The 11,044-nt window shown below is 46.1% G+C and overlaps 1 protein-coding gene across 1 annotated transcript; it reads right to left on the bottom strand.

The window, feature by feature from the left end:
- Positions 1 to 2,783: 2,783 nt before the first annotated feature.
- Positions 2,784 to 9,733, bottom strand: Efcab9 (EF-hand calcium binding domain 9). Its single transcript, XM_038324572.1, has 4 exons — positions 9,598 to 9,733; positions 4,767 to 4,915; positions 3,505 to 3,681; positions 2,784 to 2,975 (listed from the first exon to the last, which is right to left on the bottom strand). The coding sequence occupies exons 1-4, from the start codon at positions 9,731 to 9,733 to the stop codon at positions 2,784 to 2,786; spliced, it is 654 nt and encodes a 217-aa protein (XP_038180500.1).
- Between the last annotated feature and the right edge of the window lie 1,311 nt (positions 9,734 to 11,044).

Here is an 11,044-nt window from a genome sequence, read left to right as displayed (position 1 = left end):
TATTTGGTCACTTCTTCCTGAGGCTGACTACCAAAGTCCAGCTATCAAGGTATTGAATAAGTCTAGCAATCAAAAGCTCCCTTTGGCTGTCCTAACACACCCAATCAGAATTAAGTACCTCATTCTAATGCAGGATTTGCCCTTGTACCTTTACAAACCAGCCATCTGTCTATGTGCCATATCTGTCTCCTCTATCCAGAGGCAGTCCTTTGTCCCCTAGGAGAAATACCCCTTACCCCTCTCTCTTGTTCCCTTTCCCTTCTCCCTTGTCGTTTTTGTTTCTTATTCCCTGCCTTCTGTCCCTCTGGAGCAAATAAACCATGATTCTGTGCACTTGGTCTTGTGCAGATTCTAGTCTCTTCATTGGTGGCATAATATCAGTCATTTTGGGGACCCTCAGACCCACTGGTTGCCTTCAGATCAGTTAGAATCCTTAAATCTTGGGTATATGTGATAAATGATTTATATTTTTTTCAGTCTCCAACTGTGTCTCTCAGAAACTTACAATGAGAGATATAGTAATAAAAACATTAAACAGGAGGGATTTCTAAGCCAATTGAATTTGTTAGCTTAAAACTTAAAGAGAAGTCTGATGTAGCATGCCTGATTCCCACATCCAACACATAGGTGCTGAAGCAGGAGCATCACAGGTTGGAGGCCTGCCTGGGCTGGAGAGATGGCTCAGCAGTTAAAAGCACTGACTGCTCTTCCAGGGAATCCAGGTTCAGTTCTCAGCACCCACATGGCAGTTCACAACTATCTTTAACTCCAGGATCCAACACCCTCACAAGACATACATACAGGTAAACCACCAATAAAGTAAATTTTAAAAAAACTACCAAAATCCAGTGAGTTTAGACCCAGGCTGTGAGTACCAACATCCTGGTCCTACTACCTGTGTGATATGTTTGATTAAATTTCTTAATTTCTCTGGGACTCAGTTTCCTCTTTTGTAAACAAAATAGCCTTAACCTTTGACAGGATTAAAGGCATAAATTGTGTGTCTTAAATCACTGCCTCACCTGCACCAAGCACATGATTGTGATGACTTCCCAGACACAATGCAAGCCAATACAAAGCCCTCCAGCGGCTACACTGTTCTCGGGATTCCAGGGTGGACCTGAGTCTTTCTCAATGAGAGCTATTAAGCGCACGCGCACACACACACACACACATACACACACACAAATGTTCTGGCTTGACAGTTAATAAAAAAACAGCCAGAAACAGAATTATAAAAGACAAAATGCAAGATTAGTACATTTAGAGACTTTCCCAGAACTATGGACTTTGATGGATTAGGTCATTGTTTTCATTTTTGGCTGGTGGTGCTGCCTACTTTTGGAGTTTTACAGCCCATATGGTACTTCTATCATGGACTCAATTATGTTAAGGTCTGGGACCCTGTCACAGTTGCTACAATGATGATACAGTCCCTTTGGGTGTGGAGTTCACAAATCTCATGCCAAAGAATCTTTAGATCATTCAAGGTATTGATGTATTGATCTCTATATGGTCTCTACATAGCCCTGGCTGTCCTGGAAGTCATTATGTAGATGAGACTGCCTTCATGTTCACAGAGATCCTTCTGCCTCTGCCTTCCAAGTGCTGGGTGTGTGCCACTTTGCCTGGTTCATGAAAAGTTAAAATGGAAGTGGGCACATAATATTTTGTCCTAGTTAGTTTTCTAAGCATTTCACATGTTGGAGTAATTCGGGCTCTAAGGAACACACAGCCTGAACTGAAGACAGTGAACTCCTGCAGTCCCAGTTAACCCAAGGCTGAGGCAGGAGGATCATTTCATCCTACAAGTTGGAGATCAGCCTGGGTAATAGTGAGTCTCAATGAAGCATAGTCTCAAAGGAAAAGACAGCTTCCATATCCTTTAAAGTCAACTTACCTTGTCACCTTTGGCCCATGAGTCTGGCATCCAGGTGGGCTTAGCCTAGACAGGATCCAAGAGCACTGAGCTGTGGAATATCTCTGAGCACGGCCTGCTAAAAAGCAGAAGCAAAACTGGACCGCATGGATAGAATGGCTGCTCAGACAGAAGTGTAGCTCAGGTATAGAAACTGTTTTGAAAGCTGGGCGGTGGTGGCACACGCCTTTAATTCCAGCAGTTGGGAGACAGAGGCAGGTGGATCTCTGTGAGTTCAAGGCCAGACTAAGCTAGTTCCAGGACAGGCTTTAGAACTACAGCAAAACCCTATCTCAAGAAACGAAAAAAAAAAAAAGTTTTGATAGCTGGGCATAGTAGCACACACCTAGCCGGGCTGTGGTGGCACATAACCTCCCAGCACTTGGGATGCAGAAGCAGGCAGATCTCTGAGTTTGAGGCCAGCCTTGTCTACAGAGCAAGTTCCAGGACAGGGTCCAAAGCTACAAAGAAACTTTGTCTCAGAAAACAAAACAAAAAAGCAGAAACACATACCCTGTAATCCCAGCACTTGGAAGACGGAGGTAGGAGGATTAGAAGCTCAAAGTCATCTTCAACTATATAGTAAATTTGAGGCCAGCCTGGGCTACATGAGACACTGTCTCAAAAGACACTGGGTATGAATGGTGCAAACCTAAATTAAATCCTAGCACTCAGGAGGCAAGATCTCTGTGAGTTTGAGGCTAGCCTGGTCTACATAGCAGTTACAGGCCAGCTAGGTCTACACTGTGATACCCTGTCTCAATGAATAAATAAATAAATGAATGAACAATACAGACATACACAAAGATGTGTATTTTGGTGTTCTTCATTGTGGCCATGTTAATTAGTCACGCTCACTTCTGTATCAAAGGAGACTTCGACTCCTCTGGTTCAGCCCGGTCGAATACATCTTCTTTAGATGCTGGTAATACTTCTCTTTATCTTTCCCTTTCTCTCGCTCTCTCTCTTCCTCTCTCTGTTTCCTCCTTTTCTTCCTGTCAATGGATTTTTCAGTGCAGAAGATTGTGTAGAGCTTAAATTCCTTGTAATTAAGCAACTTTTATTAGGGGAAGAAGAGAAAAAATTATAAAGAAGTTTAGCAAGGTGGTAATCATGTGTTACACGGAGTCTTGGAAACTTAGAGGCATAGGAGTTAGTTACAGGCTGGTTAGTACCCAGGAACAGTGATGTCTGCTGCAGACCATCATGGGAACAGGGTCACCTTGTCACATTCCCATGTCATCCTCCCACTGTGGTCACCTGCTTTCCTTTACACAGGCATAAGTTGCCATCTTCCCTGGAGCTTTTTCAGGATTTTTTCTCACTTAGTTCTATCATAGAGTTTCTTCCTTTCTGCTTATTCAAATCTGTAAACACTTCTCTTGACCCCCATGTTATCCCCACCTTAGTCTGCCTCGATAGTTGTGTGTCTGTGCCACATGCTGTGACAGCTGGTCCTGTCTCTGCCAGGGCACTTGTCTCAGTTGTTTTCCCAGTCCCGGTCCGCTGCCAGCCTCCTCCACACCATCCCTACCAGTGGTACAGGATATGGCCCTCTGCCCCATGATTCTTAAATCTGCACTTACTCGGTCACCTGTGATGTCAAACTCATGGAAAACCTCCCGGAGTTCCTGCTTTTTAATATTGAAGAGAAATCTGTACATTTCAAAATCGGATCCATCTATTTTCAACTCGCCTTTCAAGTCGAGCAAGTCAAAAACTGGCCGGGAATGGCGGTACATGAACTGATCTTCCAGATGGCTCTATTTGGAAAGAAATGTGTAAGAATATTGGTGCTACCCTGCATGGTGTTACACTAAGATTTATATAGCGGGGGAGTGAAGAGACGACTCAAAGGTTAAGAGCATTGACCGCTCTTCCGGAGGTTCTGAGTTCAATTCCCAGCAACCACATGGTGGCTCACAACTGTCTATAATGAGATCCAGTGCCCTCTTCTGGCATGCAGGCACACATGTAGATAGAACATTATATACATAATAATCTTTTTTAAAAAAGATAAGCCGGGTGGTGGCAGCGCATGCCTTTAATCTCAGCACTCAGGAGGCAGAGGCAGGCAGATCTCCATGAGTTCGAGGCCAGCCTGGTCTACAAGAGTTAGTGCTAGGACAGGCTCCAAAGCTACACAGAGAAACCCTGTCTCGAAAAAAAAAAAAAAAAAAAAAATATATATATATATATATATATATATATATATAGTTACCAGCCATTCCCTAGAGAGCTCAAAGTAAAAAGCAAACTCCAAACTCGGGAAAGGACTGTGAAGATGAACAAGGCCCATAGGAGTCCCCATGTTCAAGGGAACCTTCTGTGGTGTCAGTTCTGCTTCACGAACAACCCTGGCTGCCACCGTGCGCTGATGATCTCGGGAAGCTTTGGCCTTGGTGTTCACACAAGGTCTGTTTCCTCAGCAGAAGCTAGCAAATGCATGACTAGTGTTCCATGGCGAGGGTATGGCCCAGAGAACAACGCCCCCTTCCCTTTCTTTTGGCCTCCACAGAAAAGTCTCTGAACCCAAGGATCAGGGCAAGAATGAGTGAGGTACTTGGGATGGAGGACGGGCAGGCCAAGAAAGGTGGGCATGTGGGCAGGGGCAACGTTTTCCTGACAAGGAGAGGCAACGTGGGAGGACTGGAGATGGACTGAGAGAAGCTGGGGTGGCACTAGAATGCCCAGGTTGATTCGGGAACCACAAATGAAGTTCACACTTATTTCCCATCCATCCATGTGTAGTGACAGAAGAGTGTCCCTCGTGCTCTCACTTCAGTGTCACTTTAACAAGACTGGGAACAGCAGCCCTCTCCTCCCCACCCCCAGCCCTGGTACCCACCTGATGCGACAGCACTATGCAAACCAACACATAGAACTGGTCAAAACCAATCTCTCCCATAGCCGTCCAGTCCAGCATGTCGAATATCTTCCTGATATGTGTGATTTTCATGTTAGTCACGTGGTGGAGGAAATGGAAGAATAGCACATCTGGGGGAGAGAGGACCAGATGGGTTGTTCTAGAACAGTCCCAAAATGCTAAACCGAGAGCCACATAAAAAAAATGCAGAAGTGGGGGGCTGGAGAGATGGCTCAGAGGTTAAGAGCACTGACTGCTCTTCCAGAGGTCGTGCGTTCAATTCCCAGCAACCACATGGTGGCTCACAACCATCTGTAATGAGATCTGGTGCCCTCTTCTGGCATGCAAGCATACAGGGGAGGAATGTTGTATACATAATAAATAAATGAATTTTTAAAAAAATGCAGACGTGCCAGAAGCGTACAGTGCTGGAAGGAGAATGGCAACATTTTGTTTCTGGCTTCACACTGAACCTTCCACAATTCCACAAGGATTTAATTGCCCTTGCTGTGGAGACGCAGAGTGCCAAGTCATGGAAGCTGCATGACCATTTGTCATCCACGCCCAGACAATATGGTGGTCAGTGCTTGGCTCCTGACCCCAGTTACGGACGATTTTGCACACACTGCCAGTGACCGACAAGCTGCTGATGAAGAGGTGCTCTTTGTTTGAGGAAGGACAGCTTCATTTTTGCTGTGTTAAAGATGTTGGGCAGGAGAGATGGCTCAGAGGTTAAGAGCACTGGTTGCTCTTCCAGAGGTCCTGAGTTCAATTTCCAGCAACCTCACGGTGGCTCACAACCAACTGTAATGAGATCCGGTGCCCTCTCTGGCCTGCAGGCAAACGTGCAAGCAGAACACTGTGTACATAATAAATAAATAAAATTTAAAAAAGGAATGTTAACACGTGGGTGGGAGAGATGGCTGTCAATAAAGACATTTTTCATGTAAGCCTGGAGACCTGAGTTTGATCTCCAGAACTTATATAAAAGTATAAGGAGAGAATGAACTCCCCAGAGTTGCCCTTTGCACATGTGCGCACACACACACACACACACACACACACACATACACATCATGCACATATAGATACACACATAAAATATTTTTTCAAAGATCCCGCTGTTCTCCTCAGCCTTTCCCATGATTCCTTTCATCAGAATGGTTAGTTTAAAAATCATCCCTCTCCTATGAGAGTCCCTAGAATTTTCATGCTTACTTGGAACAAAGGCTTTCTGACTGTGGAGGAAGGGAGCCTTCTCCATGTGGAGCACTTCTTGAATGCGACATCTCAGCAAACCCTGAGACCCCGACAGGAAAGTGGTAGCCCACCCCCACGGCCAGCACATTAGCTCCTTAGTGATCTCGTCAAACTGCAGCTCCTGTTCTGGGGAATGTGGCCTAGGACAGACTCCACATTGTTCCCAGCTCTGGTGTGATATGGCTGCTGCTGGTCTGTGGTCACTTTTGGGTGGCAGGGTTGGGGCTCATATGTGGGCCAACCTGATGGCAGCTGTGCACTTATTACTATGAAGCCACATCTATTGTGCATTCGTTAACACATATTCAAGCAGAAACATCCAGGGAAAGTACTGTAACTTAAAGAACAGGAAGGTTCTTGTCAGCCCACTTACCAGCCATTACAGCCAGTGTAAGGCGGGAGCAGCACAGTGATGGCTTGTGACCTGGGAATGTAAATCAAATAAGCCCTTTTCTCTTTCCAGTTGAAAGATAGCCTATTGGTACCATGAATGGCAGACACAGGAGCACACACCTGCACCCACATTTATTTCTGTTTTTTCTTTTATAATGTGTCTGCAGTTGCATTTCTGTTATTTCGGTTGTTCCAGAAGCAAAATTGAAATTTTACATGACAATTGAGCATGACAGTAGTGGCACACACCTTTAATCCCAGAACTTTAGAGTCAGAGGCAGGCAGATCTCTGAGTGTGAGGCCAGCCTGGTCTACCAATCCAGTTTCGGGACAGCCAAGGACACAGAGAAACCCTGTCTCAAAAAATAAATAAATAACAAAATAAAGGAGAGGAAAAAAGGGGGGGAGAAAGGAAGGATGAAAGGAAGAAAAAGATCTAGCTATGGGATTTTCAAGTGTGTTTTCCCCTCTATTGTTTGGTTGGTTGGTTTTGTTTTGCTGTTGATATGGGATCTCACTGATGGCCGGCCTAGAATTCTATGGAGAAGACCACGTTGGACTCCGATATGCAGCCATCCTGCCCACCAGCTTCCCCTTTGCCTCTAGATTACCAAAACTATTTCCAGATTTGGGTGCGGCAGCTCATGCCAGTAATCTCCACACTCCTGAGACTGAGGCAGAAGGATCGCTGCCAGTGCAAACCCAGCTTGTTCTACTGAGTCAGACTCTGTCTCAAAACACAAACGGGCTGGAAAGATGGATCAGAAGTTAAGAGCACTGACTATTCTTTCAGAGGATCCAAGTTCAATTCCCAGCACCCACATGGTGGCTCACAATTGTTATAACTTCAGTTCCAGAGGGTCTGATATTCTTTTTTGGTGTCCATGGGTACCAGGCATACATGCAGCCAAACATACACATAAAATATTGTTTTAATTATTTTTATTTTATGTGCATTGGTGTTTTGCCTGCATGTATGTCTGTATGAGGATGTCAGATTTTGGAGTTACAGACAGGTCTGAACTGTCATGTGAGTGCTGGAAATTGAATTCAGGTCTTCTGGAAGAACAGTCAATACCCTTAACCACTAAGCTATCTGTCCAACCCCAACACATAAAATTTTTGAAAATGTTTTAATAAAAAAAACTATCTCTGGGCTCCACTGAGTATATAAAACACTTGGTGGGGCTGGAGAGATGGCTCAGAGATTAAGAGCACTGGCTGCTCTTTCAGAGGTCTCGAGTTCAATTCCCAGAAACCACATAGTGGCTCACACCATCTGTAATGAGATCTGGTGCCCTCTTCTGGTATGCAGGCAAACACGCAGACAGAATATTGTATACATAATAAATAAATAAATTTTTTAAAAAAGCAAAAACACTTCATCAATATGATTTGGAATCCCAGCAGGAAGCAGCCAGGAGCACAATGAGCCTGGGGACACAATGTCGGCTTTGGTCTGTTGACCACTTGGTGGACCCTTCTGTGTGCTCCACCAGGTGTGAACACTCGGAGCAATATCCTATATCCACACAGTGATGGCAGAGTGTCCTGCGGGACATTGTAGCTATGGGATCAATGCTGTCTTGCAGCAAGATGACTCTGGTCGGTCACCCAGGTACCCGAGGCTTACAGTTCTTCTCCCAGGAAGCAAGCCATCAGGCTGTACCGTCCCCCTTTCAGGTCACCGTCCCTACCCTTGATGATCAGAAAGCAGGCTCGGACCTCCCAGTACTGTGTCGTGGTGGGGAGGGGGTTATTTGGTTACTAGAGAGATGAGACTCTTTTCCACGAATGTCCCAGGGAGGCTGTGTGGCTTAGCTTTCTGAGGGACAGCTTGGTGCCCTGCAGCTGTCTTATCTGGGCCAGGGAGGACCGGTATTGCATTTCATGCTAATCTGCATGCACAGAGGAAAGCACGGCACCACACTGTGTAGAAAAGAAGGGTCTTCAGGTCGCTGTTTGCTTTCATTCTTTTCGGTGCTGGGACCTAAGTCCATGCTAAAAATGTCTACTACTGAGCTACAGACTCTCCCCCTCCCCAATACTGTTCATTTGTTTTTGTTTTTGTTTTTTACTGACAGGGTTTCTCTGTGTTGCTTTGGAGCAAGTCCTGGAACTAGCTCTTGTAGACCAGGCTGGCCTCGAACTCACAGAGATTCTCCTGCCTCTGCCTCCCGAGTGCTGGGATTAAAGGCGTGCGCCACCACCACCCAGTTGTTCATTTGTTTTTTAAGACAAGAATTTAAGTGCACACCTTTAACCTCAGCATTCAGGAGGTAGAGGTAGAAGGGTCGCTGTGAGTGCCAAGCTAGGCAAGGATACATAGTGAGACATGTCTCAAAAACAAAACAAACAAACAAACAAAAAGTGTTCTTACTCCACTGTGATATTTTCCTTGTGACATTTTCCTCTGTGAGGTGACAGCAATGGTTGGATTTGTTGAAAGTCTTATTTATAGTGAGGCTTAAAAAGAACCCAGGCTGTTTCACCTGGACTTCTGTTAGCGTGTGGTCTCGGTAACAGAGCTAATGGACATTTTTGGTAACTCACAAACATAGACACAGACAACCCTGCTTAAAACCAGTGAGTCTCAAAACACAACAAAATGACCTGAATGTGGGAGAGGACCCTGTGGGGAGGAGGGGGATGACGGGGGTGGAGAGGACCCTGTGGGGAGGAGGGGGATGATGGGGGGTGGAAGAGGACCCTGTGGGGAGGAGGGGGATGACGGGGGTGGAGAGGACCCTGTGGGGAGGAGGGGGATGACGGGGGTGGAGAGGACCCTGTGGGAGGAGAGGGGTTGACAGGTGGGAGAGGACCCTGTGGGAGGAGGGGGATGACGGGGGTGGAAGAGGACCCTGTGGGGAGGAGAGGGGTTGACGGTTGGGAGAGGACCCTGTGGGAGGAGGGGGATGACGAGTGGGAGAGACATGAGAAGGTAGAAGAAGGAACTGAGCCTCAAGTAGGAGACAACATGCTCATCAAACCACCAAGGAATTGTGGGTAGAGCCCAGCCTGACCCCAGAACCTGTGGTTTCATCCTCTGCACTGAACTGCCATCAGTCTCAGCTGTTGGCAGGTTCTCTCCGGGCATCCTTGACAAGATGAAATAAATGTTAAGGAGATCGTTTTGGGTTCTGTGTGGGAAAGAACTGACCATTCAAAGTGTTCCTTCGGTGTGCGTCCAGAAGGTGAAAATACTCCATCAAGGCCTTCACATTTCTCAAAGACAACAAGCAGTAGATTTTGTCCAGGTAAAGGTACCACAGAAAAGACCCTTGCTTCACTTTCATCTCGGCAGCTTTCAGCCAGAGGGAAGCTCCGGCCACCTAACGCGGAACGGAGAGTTCTGCCTCAGAACTAGAATGTTGGACAGCGTTCCTGAGATGACCCAGCAGGCCTAGAGGAGACAATGGGAGGGAATGAAATGGCTTCTCACAGTTCTCTGCCTTTGACGTGGGTGTTTCCTGGCTGACCTCTAGGGGCCACAGAGCCCAGGGCCAAAGCGGCTCCCAGAGCCACCCTGGACAATATGTGCATGTTAGGAAAGAAAATGGAAGTGCATACAGAGTACTGAAAGAGCCTCGAACAAGTATACTCATATAAAGCCAAAGGGAAGGGATTTGTGTCCACATAAATGTTTAGGTTATATAATATACATATATATGTATATGTATAGTGGTATACTTGTCATACATACACACACATATATGTGTATGAGTGTGTATATATATATATATTATATGGAGAGAGAGACTGTCTTTACTATCAACATCCTAGCCCACCTGGTGTTCACTATGTAGATCAGGATGACCTTGAACTCACAAGATCTGCTTGCCTCTGCCACCCAAAAGTTGGGATTAAAGGCACATACCGCCACTGCCTAGCTAAGGAGTTTTTGTTTGCTTGCTTGTTGTTTTCTGTTTTTCAAAGACAAGGTTTCTCTGTGTAGCTTTGACTGTCCTGGAATTCGCTCTGTAGACTAGGCTGGCCTCGAAATCACAGATCCACCCACCTCTGCCTCTGCCTCTCGGGTGCTGGGATTAAAGACCTGTGCCACCACCACTCAGCTATCTTTTGGTTTTTGAGACAGGGTCTTGCTGTGCCTCAGGCTGCCTGGAGCTCACTGTGTGGCTCAGGCTTTGCTTCCTGGATGCTGGGATTACAGGAGAGCACCATCACGACTGTTGTTGTCTGTGGATGGGCATATTCATAAGGAAACACAGACTCAAAGATATAGGTGCAATTGTGTGATGTTAAGACTTAGTGAAGAAGCCGGGCGGAGGTGTCGCACGCCTTTAATCCCAGCACTCGGGAGGCAGAGGCAGGCGGATCTCTGTGAGTTCGAGACCAGCCTGGTCTACAAGAGCTAGCTCCAGGACAGGCTCTAAAGCTGCAGAGAAACCCTGTCTCGAAAAACAACAAAAAACAAACAAACAAAAGACTTAGTGAAGAACAGAAACTCATTTGTAGGGAGTGTGGCTGGAGGACAGAGAGGATTACCAGATGGTTTTAAGGGATCGGTTGAGTAGATTCTCAGCTTTTATCCCTTTAAACATCCTATTAAAGCTTTTATCCTTCCCTTCAAAGATGGGGGAGGGACC

Source organism: Arvicola amphibius, chromosome 4 (assembly GCF_903992535.2).
Source record: "Arvicola amphibius chromosome 4, mArvAmp1.2, whole genome shotgun sequence".
Classification (NCBI taxonomy): Eukaryota; Metazoa; Chordata; class Mammalia; order Rodentia; family Cricetidae; genus Arvicola; species Arvicola amphibius.
This window is presented reverse-complemented; position numbering and strand designations above follow the sequence as displayed.